The sequence below is a fragment of the Cervus elaphus genome, chromosome 12 (genome assembly GCF_910594005.1).
Source record: "Cervus elaphus chromosome 12, mCerEla1.1, whole genome shotgun sequence".
In the NCBI taxonomy this organism is placed as follows: domain Eukaryota; kingdom Metazoa; phylum Chordata; class Mammalia; order Artiodactyla; family Cervidae; genus Cervus; species Cervus elaphus.
Genome location: NC_057826.1, coordinates 30,421,833 through 30,438,412, shown reverse-complemented (window position 1 = coordinate 30,438,412; position 16,580 = coordinate 30,421,833). Strand labels below are relative to the sequence as shown.

The window sequence follows — 16,580 nt, the reverse complement described above, 5'->3', positions numbered from 1 at the left end:
AATTAGCCTTTTCAAAACATTAAAAAACAAAACCATTTCTGATCTTTTTCTTTTTCCTCTTCACTCTGCATTATAGGCTTGTTTATGGTAATGACCAGAGAATAATCCAATGTAAGATGTTTAGTTATTGTTTTTATTATTCAAGAATTTATATTCATTCAAACCAGGTGTTATTTGGATAACAGACAAATATAGAAACTCTGATCTAGTTTTAAGTCTTTCTCCACACAAACAAAAAAAGGTATATATGATTGATTAAATACATTTATTTCTCTGAAATAATGAAGGAAAACAGCATTAGTCTTTCTCATGATGGGCTCTGGAATTTGCCCCTCATGCAACCAGCACATGGCAGACACATAGATTCTGTGAATGGCAAAATTGAAATGGAACAATACAGCTGAACATCTGCAAAATAAGTGACAAGAACTATTAGCTACTGTTTTTACTTTACTGAACAATGGCCCTATAATTATTGAGAGCAAGAAAAATAAGGGGAAATTTTTTTCCATGTGAGCCAGTTATCTCAGAGAAATAGGATTGCATTGACTTCTAGGAAGCTACAAGGGTAACCAGAAATGGTTTGCATTGATATGGAAAAAAATTGTTTGTCAACTTTGCTTCACTTTAGTTGCTGGGGAGACTGTTGTGACTTAGCCTTGTGAATTACCAAACTGCCTAAAAATTATGGAAATGGTTTTTAAGCAGTGTGTTTGTGTCCTCCTAATTATGGTAACTTTCAACAGACTAAGTGGTTCTTGATAGTGGGAAGTTTTTAAAATTACTCAGCCTGGCTCCCACTTCATTCCAACTGATGAATCCCAGGTTGACCCAGGCATCTGGGGTTCACATGATTGTAGTGTGCATTGGAGTCAGGGACAAGGGGACCAGACTCCTACCGCGTGGCCTCATGGATACAGTTATCGGATGCCTGCCTTTTCAGCCCAGGTCAGTCAGGGTTCAGCCCTGTCAACACTGAAGAGGGAGCCAGTTATGCAGTTAGGAGCTGAAGTGTTGCTAAAATTAGGCTGCGAGGATATCATACCCATGATGGCACAGTCCTGCCCCAGTTCCAGGCCCTGCCCTGAAATGGGGGCGGCTTCCTAACTTTCCAGCCACCCTTTGCTACAGCAGCAAAACAGATGAGGTCAGAGGGGGAAAGAGAAAAACAAATGAGCCAAAAGGGGAAAATGTTATCCCCCAGACCAAAGAAACCTTAAATGAGAATTCTTGGTAATTCCCATCAGTGGGTCACTGCTCTGTACTTTCAGACTTGAAAATTAACGTCCTCTTTCGTGCTTTGGGTAGACATCCCTCACTCCCCACCGCACCCTGCTTTGTCCTGAACTGGCAGGGCAGGCCTCGTCTTTGGGTGGATGCACTGTGAAGGGATGTCCCCATTGGCAATGGTTCAGACTCATTTTCATCACTCATCGCATTACCCAGATTTGGAAGGGTCCTCATTATGGGCCAAAAATATAATTCTCATCCCCTGCCCTTCTGTTTCAGAAGATGCGTGCTTCTTTTTGACATCTGTTTATGTAAATCCCATGAAGACTCTCCTCTTATCCCTTTCTCTTGAGAATTCCTGCTTTACAAGAACCTCCAAATTTTAAAAGTAATGTAGGAATATAGCTTTCTTTTGGAATCAGACACTTGAATATGCAAATCATATGCCAATATCAACCATGTTTAATACTCTCTCCTCTAACTGTAGGAACATTACACTTTTGCACTATCTCATCACTATTGTGGAAAATAAATACCCCAAGGTTCTCAATCTAAATGAGGAGCTGCGGGACATTCCTCAAGCAGCAAAAGTAAAGTAAGTACTAACAGTGAATCGTTTCAGCTTTTCAAATCCCTTGTCTGTGCTTTAGCCATTGAGATAGTTAGTGGTACCTTAAGAGGGTCCTTCTGTCTTGCTGTCCCCTGAATACTGTATGAAGTAGTTTGACTCATTTCCAAGTCACCCAGATGTATTACATAATTTTGAATATATGATTAACTCTTAAAGAAGGGAGTTAAGGGTGCCAGCACACTCCCTAACTCCCACTGCACAGTTTGAAAATCCAACATGTAACTTTATAGTTGACCCTTCCTATATGAGTTCCTCCATATCCATGGTTCCACATCTGAGGAATCAGTCAGCCGCAAATCACTTAGTCCATAATTACTGGGAAAAAATTGTGTATAAGTGACCCTCACAGTTCACACCTGTGTTGTGTATACTTGTTCTAGCTGTTTTGGAATACTCCTGGATACGATTTTTAACTTCTGCAAAACCTAATTTTCTGAGTTATGAAGATACAAGGAAGAAATGTGGTTTCACTAGTAGTTGGAAGGGGTGGGTCTCTTAAAATACAGGTGGGAGCACCCTTAGTTAAATGAGGATATGAGGATATGTCATTAAGCAAATAGAAGTGTTGCAGGTCAGGGCGTTGCTAGTATCAATTTTCCCCGGTGCATACACTCCCAGAAACCAAGCAGCCTTTTAATGGAAAGCAGTCTTTATGCAAATGAAGGAATACAAATAAAGTAGAAAGTTGCCAAGTTTTCCCCATAAACTTCACATCACTTTTCAGAGACCTCGTGAGGGGCAGGCACTTTTCTTTGCTGCTCTTCCTATTGCACCCAGCTCCCCTCCCCCCTTTAAAAAAAAAAAATAAACTACATCTTTTTGCAGTCATTTTGAAAAATCTGATGAGAAGCCTAATTTTTTTCCTCTGTAGAGTTTGGGAGAAATGTACCATGATGTAAGACATGAAATTAAAATGTGAAGGTAAATGAAGTATTGGTGAATTAAAGTCAACAAAAATGAAAATTAGTGAAACTTTAAGAAAAATCATTTTTGATTGAAATGTAGGCTATCACCTTGTAATAGTGGTACTGTCAGTGAAAGTCGCTCAGTCATGTCTGACTCTTTGCGACCCCATGGAATTCTCCAGGCCAGAATACTGGAGTGGGTAGTCTTTCCCTTCTCCAGGAGATCTAACCAACCCAGGGATAGAACCCAGGTCTCCCGAATTGCAGGCAGATTCTTTACCAGCTGAGCCACATGGGAAGCCCTCATACTAGCGGAGTTTTCGTGAAAAGCAATACAGTAATGATGAACACAGCACACACATGATTGTGCCTCAGCTCTTTCTTTCCCTTGTCCAAAGGCAGTCACACGTGGCAAGAAACTTATTTCTACATACAGTAATTTGCTTAAGTGAGATTTTTGTGAGATTAAAACATGTCACATTTCTATTTTGTCCTTTTTAACCAATATACATATATGTATGTGTATTTATATACATACATACATATATATATATATATACATATATATACCATACTTGCTGGCTATGGAAAACAAGAAACACAATCCCATACCTAAATTTCATAAGTTTAAAATGTTGCTGCCTTTTTGTGAGATCTGAATGCTGAAGGGAATTTTAAGCATTTAAAATGAATTTTAATTTAAAAATTTTAAACCAAAGAGTGTGGATGACCAAGAATGAAATATTTAAACTCATCATATATTTAATGCACAAGTATAAATCCCATGTTAGTTACTAAAATGCTGCCATTTACAACAGCATGACTGAGCTGGACAAAGAAATAAGCACGTTGAGAAGTGGCCTGAAAGCAGTAGAAATGGTGAGTATCTGTTTCTTGTTATAATTCCAGTCTCCTCACTACTGTGTCCAGCGGAGGAGTTGCCAGTTGCCTTGGCATGCTGGTATGCTTGGGATGAACATTTACTATTAAAATGCAAAAACAGAGAAGCAAAGGCAGACTGTGTTTAGCCTGGCGACACAGCAGCAGGCATCACGGGACCTGGGACACTGGACCCAGAGTTCTACCACTTTCCCATCTGTGATGCAGGACTGTGCCCGCGGACTGGGCTAGAGACTCTTCAAGGCCTCCTCAGTGTTCTGTTCTTATGATAAATGTTCCCTCTCAGTAGAGCAATGGGACTTCTCTGTTGTCTTTGTGTCGGCCCTTTGGGGAGTATGCATTGAGCACTTTGAGGGTACAGTCCATTCTCAAGGTGAGGGGATCACGATGAGTCAGAATGCTTGCCCTCCGCGTGTTACAGTGGCCAGGAGCAGTCAGTCCAGTTCACCTCCTGTAAAGTGATGGCAAAGGTGCCTTTCGAAGGAAGGTGGTGATTTAGGTTAGCTTGGGCCTTAGGGACTAGCTGGCGTGTGTGAGAGGAAGTATCTCTTCTAGATGAGATGAATTTTGAGCTGCGGCTTAGAAGGAGGGTAGAGTGAGCTTAGGCACAGAGGAGGGAAGCCATCCCAAGTCTGTGAGATGACCTGAGTCCGGGCTCCACGGAAGGAAAGCAGGTGAGCGTGCTGGAGGAAGAGGAGCCAGTGGCCTTAACCCTGATTTGAGGGCACAGCGCCTCGTGGGTACACATGGGGGCTGTCACCAAGACGGAGACAGATTAGGGTGGAAGCCTCGCTCCCAAGAGCAGACAGGGCTCTGGCCTGGCCCTTGGTGCAGGAGGCTGGTTTACAGGCAGCTCAGGAAGGTGCCCCACAGATCAACTTACGGGTAACACCAAAAGGACCCTCCTCCTGCTTGTAAAACTGCCAGAGAAAGTAGTTGGCATCATTAAAGAAGCTCTAATACAAATTCAAATCATGATGCTAATCTTTTCTGTTTTTGATAAATTAAGGAGCATGTGAGGTTTTTTTTCCTTTTTTAGGGGAGGGAGAAGAAAGACCTGGGGGGTAGGTCACTGTTTAAAAAGTGCAGGAGATGAACTGAGTGTGCTATTTTCCCCGGCCCCTGTGGCTGGGAGACTATGAAGGAGCATGGCGCATGGTCCTCGGCTTTCAGAGGCCACACAGGGTAAGGGTTTGGGACAAAGCTTGTTTTAAGCCTTCACTCTGCTGCATTTCCTCCCAGTGGAAAGCTTTCTTGAGACTAGCATGGCAGCTATGACAGCCCTAAAGTCTGATAATGGATGCTCTGACCCCTGCATCCGAGCTAGTTCAGAACAAGGCATAAGAGAGAGGTCCCGAGGAAGTTGTGTGTTTGCCGGACTTATTAAATGTCATTTTGCTGAAATCTCTCTAGCCCCTGGGTCATGTAGATTGTAACACACTCCTCATAGGAAAGGACCTACAGCAGCTGCCTCCTACCCCTGGCAGCTTAAGTGTTAAGAGGGAGGAAGTATTGGGGGGCAGACTTGAACCTGTCCAAATATTCATGTGTCCCAACTGTGCTTTGCACAAATCAGTCGTACTGTTGGAAAGGTATCAATGGTGGACTTCTCATGAAATTATGCATTCATGAAACACTTTAAAATTGCTTTCACATCTCTGTACCTCACACATATACTCCCTTTCCAGCCCAAGTACTAGAATTGTGGCAATTTCTTTTAATCAGAGCAAGTTCCATAAAAGTTTCCACTTTTATTTCACTTGATTCCCCTGGTAATATGTATATTGCCCTCCTTTTGTGAGTGAAGAAACTAAGACCCAGGCTACTTGCCATGGATAAAAATCAAGTCAGTGGTTGAGCTGAATCGACCCCTAGCCTGTGACCTCTACTCTCCTGCTTATTAGACTTGCTGCCATAGCAGGTATGGAAGAAAATAGAGATCCAGAGTAAGTCAACAGATATACAGAAAGGTTGTTACTGAGACCCTAGAGTTAGAGATTGAGTTCAAATTTTGGCTGTATCACTTATGGACTTCTTGACTTTGAGCAAAGAATCCCTCTGAACCTCAATTTATGTGTCAATACAGTTGGCATAATAATTGCACACTCATAGAGGTTTTGTGGGATGAAATAGGAAAATGCATCTGGCAATGGTTAAAGTTATTATTGAAATGAAATTTGAATAATCTGTGTTCATCACATGGTAATGGAGAAGATGGCTAATTAACACAACACTAATACCTCTACCTGCCTGTTCACAAAACCCAAATGGTATGGATGAGAAGAAAAATGGCATTATGGTGCCAAACGCTACAGCTGAAATTCTACTGACCTAGATATTAAAGCTTAGGAAATAAGTAGACTTGGCAGATACAGAAAAAAAGGGAAAAAACCAAGATACCAGAGTTCTGAGCACAGAATATCTAACAAATTTTCTTGCTTTTAGTCACAAACCCTTTTAATCCAACTTGCTGTCCCTTATTTAACTTATATTAATTTTATCCAAATGTTAATCTGCTTACATTCTAAAGCCAGTATACAAAAACCACACCAATATAGTACTCAGATGACCGGTTAAATTGCATTTTGCAAATGTCTTTGCACACATGGGCATGACTCTGGCGGGGTGGGCAGAAGCAGAGCAGGACACGAACTACCATAAGATGTTTCCGCAGTAGTCTTGATGTGTTTGCCATTCTGACATCTTACATTTGAGGCATAAGGAAAATGCATGCATCGCATCTGAAGCCTGCACTGACACTGTCCACCCCTGTGTTTAGGAGCTGGAGTATCAGAAGTCTCAGCCCTCACAGCCCGGAGATAAGTTTGTGTCTGTTGTCAGTCAGTTCATCACTGTAGCCAGCTTCAGCTTCTCTGACGTTGAAGATCTTCTAGCAGAAGCTAAAGACCTGGTAAGTTTTCCCTTGCACTCTGAGTATTGCTTGACAGGGCTGGTAACTTTCAGGTATTACAATTACTCTTTCATTTCTAGGACTGTGATCAATTGAAACACAGACTTCCTAACTGGCCTATGTTTCTTTAGGTTAGTAAGACCTTGGAGTGTCTGAATGGTGTTAAACCAGTGGATACTGTGACAGCTGCTGCTTGGTTATTATTGGGCCAAGGCCTTGTGCTTCAGAAACGTGTAACATGCTCTCCTTACAAGAGCAGATAAGAGACTTAGGAGAACAGGGTGTTCCCTCTTTAAATCTCACGTCTAGAGATTTAAACTTACTAAATGATAGGCACTTTAATTCACAGCCTCTTCACAAAAGGTATAAATAGGACTTTTAAAATGAATTTTGCTATTACAAAATCTTGTTTTCCTGTAAAGGAGAAGTTTTCATTGACAAATACCCAACACCTTAAAATCCCGCTACCCCATCTCACAGTGTCTCTCTGGTTATTTCCTTTTCCAGAATTCACACACATTCATATTCACGTGCCCATTTCTCTCATCCTCTTCTTGTTAATAAATGACAGCAAGCAGCTACCCACCCACCCTATTGAGTTCGTCCATAGTGCCCATTTTTTAGCTATGACAACCCTCTTTGCTTGAACTTGACTCTTGCCCTTGAAACTTGAATAATGAATCTCATTTTTCTGTGGTCCCCTGTTCAGTTGTAGATGTGGATGATTTTGTATGTAAGTGTACACACACATGGTTAAAGTTCAGAAGCAGACTGTGTTAAGATACACTGGCTCATTTCAGCATGAAACCCCACCTCCTGATACCCCTGACGGAAACCAGTGAACTGGTGTTAGCAGCCTCCACTGTGATGGCCCCCACCCCAAACCAGACAGTACAGTACCTACTTCATCAAGGGCTCAGACATTTTCCTAAGAATCCAGTGAATAGTTAATTTTTTATTTACACACACCCTACTTTTTTTTAAATGTTAGTGTGGGAACTTTAGTCTGGGACTAGTTTTCTTCAGATTTCCAAGACCAAAATATACATGACTTCATCATCACTAGAATTCCTAGATAAAAAGATCATTCAGGATGGCTTGAAGTGCATGAACTTGAATGCTTTCGAAACGCAATTGTAGGCTATCTACTGCTGTTTTGTTCATACCAGAACTTTTAGAAATTAGCTTATAAAAATCATGGAGCAAGCTAAAGCACTGTGTGTGGTGTGTGAAGAATGTTGTATTTTTCTCTAAAGAGCTTAGTTTCTAATACAGTAGCTCCAAATAAGTAAAAGATCAAGGATGCCTCAGTGAAAAGTGGTTAAAGAATATTATTATAAATTTAAAGATATGAAATATATGTATAATTGAGAACTGTCTTAAGAATAAATGTTGAAAATATTTCCTTTACGTAGATAATACTGCCAAAACATCAGAGAAACTTAATATATTAAAGGCAAGCAATGCAAGAAAAATAAAGCAATTAGACCGTGAAGTATTTATGTAGTCCTCCCCAACCTAAGAGTTTCTAACTATGAAGAAAATGAAAGAGCTGGAAATTTTTAAGTAGTTGATAAGGCATAAGGAGTGAGAATTCATTTGACCTTGAAGCTAGAAACACCATCCTTTGTAGCTTAGGCCTAATAGCATCAGATCCTTACAGAAGGAGGTACAGTTCTTAAAAACAACTTGACTGGCATTGAACAGTATTTGGATGGCCAAACTAACGCTAAGACACTTGAAAGCATACTATCTCAAATTATGAAGATAAGTGCCAAAAAGAGCTAAAAATGGAAATGTTAAAACAAAGACTGGCTGAGCTGTTTCATTACTGTATATATTTTTTCATTTAATTTTTAAAAATTACACCTTAATATTTTACATTTTAGCTGTTTCTAAAAGATTTGCCTTGAAGGGGGCACTAAAACAAAGGTTTTGGAATAAAATTGTATTCTCAGTCATGAATTTGGGGTTGCCTTAATGATTCCGTAGTTGGTGATTGTTTTCTAATTGAGGCCCAGGAAATAGAGTAATACCAGCATTATTTATGATTAGGAAAAACAGCTGATTTTGATATTAACCATATGGCACCAATAAATGATATTAAACTACTTCAAAGAAAAGTTAATGGGCTAAGTTTCCTTACCCCTGCTGAGTTTTCTATTAGTTTTATACCCTGAGCACTTTGTCCTCTGGTATTCTGCTTTCTTGTTTTTTACTACTGTTTAGTTAACAAGAAGTCATAGGATGTAATCATAGATGTTAAGCTGAAATGAGGTGAATAAGAATAAATGGTTTCCCAAAATGGTGGAGTATTAAATTTTTTCCTTTAGAAACGATTAGATATGTTTAGCAGCCAAAGGTAAATCCAGCGAGTTATATTTGACTCAACTGGAGCTTCAGCCCCTCAAGAGAGATCGATATTTATGTGATCATGGTGTTCTCTTGAAACACTGAACTTCTTAAAACCTTCTTTTTCCCAGTTTACTAAAGCAGTGAAACACTTTGGGGAAGAGGCTGGAAAAATACAACCGGATGAGTTCTTTGGCATTTTTGATCAGTTTCTTCAGGCTGTGTCAGAAGCCAAACAAGAGAATGAAAACATGAGAAAGAAGAAGGAGGAGGAGGAGCGCCGAGCTCGCATGGAGGCTCAGGTAAGAGGGCAGGTGATGGGCCAGTCCCACCTCCTGGAAGTTCTCCTGCTACATCTCCTTGGTTTTTAGGAAGCACTCCAATGTGCTGGCAAGGAGGAGGGCATCAAGCCCTCTCTAGAATGCTACTACAGTTTAGTCAGTAGAAAGTTTCTCTTCAGCAATGTGACAGTCTATACCCAAAGCCTAAAAAACTATATTCACATCCTTTGATCTGGAGTTCCACTTCCTAGAAGTCTTTCTCAAGAAATAATTCTACATTTCTACAAAGAGAACAGCACTCTTTATCATAAAGCCCTAACCTGGGACAACCTAAATGTTTACCAACTGGGCACTGGTTCTAAATGATGTTCAGTTCAGTACGGTTCAGTCACTCAGTCGTGTCTGACTTTTTGTGACCCCATGGACTGCAGCACGCCAGGCTTCCCTGTCCATCACCAACTCCCGGAGCTTACTCAAACTTGTGTCCGTTGAGTCGATGATGCCATCCAACCATCTCATCCTCTGTTGTTCCCTTCTCCTGCCTTCAATCTTTCCCAGCATCAGGGTCTTTTCAAATGAATCAGTTCTTCACATCAAGTGGCCAAAGTATTGGAGTTTCAGCTTCAGCATCAGTCCTTCCAATGAATATTCAGGACTGAGTTCCTTTAGGATGGACTGGTTGGATCTCCTTGCAGTCCAAGGGACTCTCACGAATCTGATCCAACACCACAGTTCAAAAGCATCAATTCTTTGGCGCTCAGCTTTCTTTATAGTACAACTCTCACATCCATACATGACTACTGGAAAAACCAAAGCTTTGACTAAACAGACCTTTGTTGGCAAAGTAATCTAAATGATGTAATAGCTACATAATGGACTATTTATGCAGTCCTCAAAAGTCATGTCTGTCTTATGTGAGAAAGCTTACAGAATGGTTTCCATATGAAATATTTTTGTGTAAAGTAAGTGTTGATAGTGGTGAGATATACTCCCAAAAGGTTCATAATGGTTATTTCTTGGTAGAATTAAGGATTATTTTCCCCTTTTTATCTGAATATATACATTTTATATAATATATGCATATTATTTGGATCTTAATACTTGTAACTCTTGCATAGTGGGTTCCAGGCATCCACGATAGAGAGAGGCTAATAAGCCTGTGATGTCAGGAATGTGGCCTGATGAGCATTTGCTTTCATCTGTCTATACCATCAAAGAAACCAATATTTTTAATTAGAATATCATGAGGTTTGCCCAGATTCTAGACAGTGGGAGTCTTAATTACAAAGTGGTGGTCCTTGTTTTCATTGCTCCTCATTTCTACAGTGAGCCCCCTCACATAGCAGTCACCCACTTGTGGCAGCCAAGGGACTGGCAGCTGGTGACAAGCATGGCATGACGGAAGGAAGCACTGCCATATCCGGTGTTCGTCTCCACTGAATACAACATACAATATTGTCTTGACACTTCTCTAAACGGTTGCTTTCCATTTGCAGCTCAAAGAACAACGTGAAAGGGAACGGAAAATGAGGAAAGCAAAAGAGAACAGTGAAGAAGGTGGAGAGTTTGATGACCTGGTTTCCGCTTTACGCTCAGGAGAAGTGTTTGACAAAGACCTTTCCAAACTGAAACGGAATCGCAAGCGCATCACCAACCAGATGACAGACAGCAGCCGGGAGAGACCGGTCACAAAACTTAACTTCTAATTTCCCTTGAATACTTTTTTAGAAAGCTCATTAGCAGCCCTTTGAAGTGACTAGAACTTTTCATTACACTGCCTTGCAATCCAAACAGTGGCAATTTCTCCTTTCATCTGTGAGTGAATGTGTGAACATGTGTGTATGTAAATGTGTGTGTGTGTATATATTAAGAAATGTATATAGAAGTCTGAGTGTTGTCTGGAGACCTATATGTTTGGTTAAGAAAGAAAAAAAATCTATGTCTATGTATGTGCTCAGAACCCCTTTGTGTATGCATTCATATTGAGTGTGGCTCATCTTCTTCCCCCGAACACCATGACTGTTCAGAAGCACAATACTGTCTCCTGAAAGAGATATGGAGACATTCCCTAGAATAAAAAGAAAAACAAAAAATAAATATAGCTTGAGAAATATTTTATGGTTTCCAAGCTTGATATACTTTGAAATTATTTTCATTGGTGAAACTGGTGTTGAAAAAATATAGATTTCAAGTGGTTTTTGATAGTTGACAAGTACGATGCTGGTGCTTGCATCAGTAATTGACAGGACCAGCTTAGAATTTCTGACGTTGGTGTGGGGATGCGGTCTGTAAATGTTTATGGAGAACATCTCGCACACAATCTGAATTTTGTAGAATGTCAATCAGAGTTCTTTTATATGTATAAAACCTGGACATCAGTTTCCCTCCCTAATTTCATCGAGTTCTCTGCCAAGCACTCATGATGATTTCTTTACATTGCTTTTGGAAAGAACACTATTTATCTAAATGCAATCCATGCTCTTGTTAAAGAACAAAATTACCATAATGTGCTTGTTTTCCTAACAGTATAGAACTATAAACTTTCAAATTTCCCACCCAAGACCTAAAAGAAAGAATTCTCTGAAAGGATAAAAATGATGTTTAAAAAAATTTTATGGGGTGCCTTTTTTTTTTTTTGGTATTTTTTGTTCTGTAGGACAAGCTGCATCTTCTGTAAATATGTTTCTGAACTAAAGAACACTTAGTAAATGCACAAAATGTCACCACCACCAACAGAGATGCCAAGATCTATTTATCTCTTAAGTATGTTTGAAGTGGTTTGCTGTTTATATGTTGTCATTTTAAATTGTGTGTCAGTAACGCTACCTGTAAAATTTCAGTCCAAAAGATAAAGCTCTCAGGGAGAAATGAATAAAAACAATGAACATTAGAAAATAAAATATAGATGCTTACCATTAACCTACCAACTCTTAATATCCTTAAATTATATGATATATACAGAGGACTGTTACTTTTTTTTTTTTTTTTTTTGCTTTGCTTTATTTATTTGTCGTAGGGGAGGGGGGCTAAGGTTCTCTATTTTCTTTCCATCAATCCTGTTGTGGTTGGGTTTCCTGTGGAGAGTAGTTTGTCCTATTGCACTAGAACATTATTTACGCACTAAATTGAGTTTCAGTCAATTAACGAATATTTATTGAAACACCTACTATGTGCCAGGCATTGTAGGGCTACAGTGGTTAGCAAGACAGAGCCCCTGCCCCCAGGGAGCTTATGCTGTAACGGGGACAGTTAAGGGGCAAACAGAATACCAATGTGTGTGCTGTATAGGAATCGTGCTATTTAAAAATAATTTGTATAAACTATAATGCTTAGTGCAGAGGGCAAGGTCTCTGCACTACGTGAAAGCTGTGAAATAGTGCTCTAAGAGTTGGCAAGAGCCATGGTTTTACGTCCTTCCCCCTCATTGCAAACTTAGCGACTTTCTACACATTACACAGAAGTAAATGACTAGCAAATAAAACAGACAAATACATAGCAGACGTCGCGCTCCCCTAGCTCCTAGATATCAAAGTCTGCAAGTATACTGTGTCGAAGATGCAGACAGAGACTTCGCTCAAAAAAGCTTGGAGGTGAGGAGAGGTGGGGTACGCTAGTGGGGTTTGTCTATTCCTTAACTAAAGTGCCTCTATATATATTCTTTTCTATTTAGAGCAGGAGAAATTTGATCTGGCTTGAGTTTGGGACTGTCTTTTGAAAATGGCTTTGTTTTACAGTTTAAGGAATGGGCAAGTGGAGGGAGTCACATAAAGGAGCGATTTTGTGTAGCATGTTCCTCTCGCCCTTTGTAATCATCCTCGTTTTGATACGGCCATCCTGGTAGGCCTCCTTTGCCATTTCTGTTTTTCGTTTCTTTCCCCGAAAGCTGTGTGCAGGTCATTCCATGTGCCATTGTTGGAAAAAAGAAAAAAAAAAAAAACACCTACTTTTAGATTGGTGCTGGTGTAAGTAGCCACTTTTTCTCTCTTGGGTGTGTATTTTAAAAGTTTTTGTTTGTTTTTTTAAATTAATGCCAAAAAGACAAAGCATTATAATTTGTAAACTTAATTATATGTCTTGTATCTTATTAGTTTAGTAGTTGGAACCACTTAGTCTTTAGGTGCAAGACTGTTGTTACAGTACCAAGAAAAAAATGTTGTATGTGTTATGAGACTGTACATTTTTTTAAATAGCAATATGCAATAAAGAAATGAATTCATTACGTGTACGTTTATGCTTGCTTTGAGTTATTAAAACAGCAAACTTCTTTGCACTTTCCACCATTAAATTTAAATATTGCAAGTCGTTGGTTAATTAGGAGTAATATAAACTTATTCACACTGGACCTCGAAAAGCATAGTTTTCTGTTGTGGCAGCATTCAACACATCCACAGACCACCAGATACTACCTCTTTCTGAAATTAACCTTTTTGTGTAACTCTGTATGAGTTAAATAGTTTCATAGTGAAAGTGAAGTCGCTCAGTCGTGTCCGACTCTGCGACCCCGTGGACTATAGCCCACCATGCTCCTCTGTCCATGGGATTTTCCAGGCAAGAGTACTGGAATGGGTTGCCATTTCCTTCTCCAGAGAATCTTCCCCTCCCAGGGATCGAACCTGGGTCTCCTGCATTGCAGGCAGACGCTTTACCGTCTGAACTACTGGTAAAATTATTCAACTGGAGGTATACAAAAGAATCTCCGATCTCTAGAATCAATCTTTTTCATTTTGAAGCATTTCCTTTAAAAAAAATTAATTTATGATATTGGTCAATATGGGAAGTGTCACCTGTACAGAAGGAGGAATGTGCATTATATCCTCTGAAAATTGGGACTCTCTCTTGGCCCTATGTCACTTTGGCTTCCTGGCCATCCTTTACCCAGTGTAAATCAAGCTGAAAACAAATTATCCTAGTAGTGGTTGCTTGAGAATTCAAACACTTCTGATCTTGGGAATGGACTCTTGATATTCTTATAATTTATCTATTTAGCTCCTGGATACTGCATAATATCCAAAAGTTTTTTGTTCTTTTGCACTGGCATTCAGATGGGAGAGATCCTTCTCCATGGTAGGGAAATTTTATATTCCTCCCTACAAATGGAATATACAATTTCTTCTTTACACATTTGAGTGTGGAGCTACATTCAGAACCACCTAGACCCTCAGCTTCCCTGGGGTATTGATAGAAACAGGGGAAAACCTGAAACTATGAGATCATTATGTCTACTTGTATGTCTTCAGTTTCCCCCAGAAAATCATCACTAGGGAAAATGTGCTTCTGTCAGGGGATGAAGCTATTCAAACCCTCCAGAATTCTGCCCTTTCTCTATGACTTAACATGGATAATCTTTAATAAACTAGTTTGGACACAATTATTTAATAGATTAAGTTCTGAAAAGGAATTTTCTGTGACTTTTTAAAAAAATAACACCACCTGTTTCCTATCACATGGAAAACGTAAGTTAAGTCCTCCCAAGGTTCAACAGCTACTTGATACCATTTGGTTCCATAAGCACTAGCTTCAGGAACCATTGGACTATGTATAGAGAGACCGAAAGGGTTCTTGCATCAGGGTCACTCATGAACCATTATGCTGAGTTCGGTGCTCATTTTCTCCATGACGTCTACATATGTTGGTTTATGTCTGTATCCCTGTGCCCTCTGTTACTGGGAACTCTACTGAAGTCTAAAAGCCTTTTGAGTTCATAATTAAGAAATGGCTTAACATCTATAAATTCTGCATCTTGGAGAAAGCTTGGAACCCCTGGAGGAAGGAAATGTATAAGGAGTTTCATGTTTTCCATAGCAAAGACCAGTCAATTACTTTTTATTTGTCTTGTAGGGAAAACATCAGATCTAACCTTTGGCCTCTTCCCTGACATGCTTTTGTCCACTGCAATCAGCTGTGTGTTTCCATGGTATCAAACAAACAGCATGAACACGAGATTGTACACTGACAATGGAGATCATTATTTTAATCAAACCTTGCTATGTTTTTGCTTTTTATGGGAAAGAGAAAATTTTCCCATGCTATTTAAATAAAGCATGTGTTCTTTCTGCTTCTCTGCCTGTGGTTTCTTTCATTGGGAGGAAGAAGAAAGGCAACAGTTCTGTATTGATCTTACCATCTCCCACTTAATTTACACCCTTCACGGTCATGTGTGGACATTGCTGTGGCAAAGGAAGCTGCAATCCCCGCATCAATGGTGAGCATCTCTTAGCATCCTTACCCCCATCCTCCCATCTCACTTCCAATGTAAAAATACCTTCCTAAGTCAAGTGAGATTGAGGGGCCATCCTGACTCAGGGATAGGAGGAGTGCCAAGAGAGGAGGTGATTGTGATGCCAACCAATGACTCAGGAAGACAGGGTAGCAGGGAAAAGGAGGTGTCTACCAGATGCTTAAAGAGAAAAGTCCTGCTCCCTTCAGCAGTACATATACTAAAATAGGAATGATAAAGAGAAGATTATCATGGACCTGTGCAAGGATGATACACAAATTCGTGAAGTGTTTCATATTTTTGGAATCTAATAAAATGGTAGAGATGATCTTACTTGCAAAGCAGAAGTACAGACACAGATGTAGAGAACAAATATGGATACCAAGCGGGAAAAGGGGAGGGTGGTGGGATGAACTGAGAGATTTGAGACTGACATATATTCATTGCTATGTATAAAATAGGTAACTAATGAGAACCTACTGTCTAACACAGGGAACTCTACTCAGCGCCCTGTTGTGACCGCAATAGGGAGGACGGCCAAGAGGGAGGGGATTTATGTATCTGTATGGCGGACTCATTTTGCTGTAGAGCAGAAACTAACAATATTGTACAGCAGCTATAGTCCAATAAAAATTAACTTTAAAGAGAAAAGCTCGTGTACGCCTGGCCAGACACTTCCCTACCAAACCCACCGAGGCTGCCCTCCCCTCGCACACACCCACTCGGCTAAGGCTCTCTTTGTTAACTTAGGGTGCCCTCTGACTTCCCCAGCTTATTCACATCTGGGCATATTTCAGAAAAAAAAAAAAAAACACCCTTTGAGACTTCAGCCCCAGCCTCTAAAAGCTCAGGATTAACTCTAAGACCAATAGGACCTTGCTGTCCATGTCTCAGCTCTTTACTTTATCTGGGGGGCGGCACTGGAAGAGGGGAGGCAGAAACAAAGGCAGGGTTGGTCACTAGTGAGCTAGTTACACTCAAGCAGTTCAGATGATAAACTTTTAGGATTTCCAGACTGAGAGTTTCTACGGGTTGACTGTCACTAGAAGGCACACAGGAAAAGCCTGCCTTTCCCCCCACTCCCTCCTGCTCTCTTCCTTCCCTCAAACCAGTTTCATTAGTTCCTCCACCATCATAAAGACCTCATTATTTG

The 16,580-nt window shown here is 40.1% G+C and overlaps 1 protein-coding gene and 1 non-coding gene across 3 annotated transcripts in view; both read left to right on the top strand.

Moving 5' to 3' along the window:
- Window positions 1-13,435, top strand: part of DAAM1 (dishevelled associated activator of morphogenesis 1) — a 178,339-nt gene extending 164,904 nt beyond the window's left edge. For both annotated transcript variants that reach the window (XM_043918837.1, XM_043918838.1), the window contains exons 21-25: window positions 1,718-1,825; window positions 3,585-3,645; window positions 6,446-6,577; window positions 9,061-9,231; window positions 10,707-13,435. In XM_043918837.1, coding sequence (XP_043774772.1) covers window positions 1,718-1,825; window positions 3,585-3,645; window positions 6,446-6,577; window positions 9,061-9,231; window positions 10,707-10,916 — 682 coding nt within the window. In that variant the 3' untranslated portion in view covers window positions 10,917-13,435. The remainder of the gene's footprint in view (window positions 1-1,717; window positions 1,826-3,584; window positions 3,646-6,445; window positions 6,578-9,060; window positions 9,232-10,706) is intronic.
- Window positions 13,436-15,625: 2,190 nt separating this feature from the next.
- On the top strand, window positions 15,626-15,729 carry LOC122705999. Its single transcript, XR_006344263.1, has one exon. It is a non-coding gene; the product is annotated as a U6 spliceosomal RNA (small nuclear RNA).
- The last annotated feature ends 851 nt before the right edge of the window (window positions 15,730-16,580 follow it).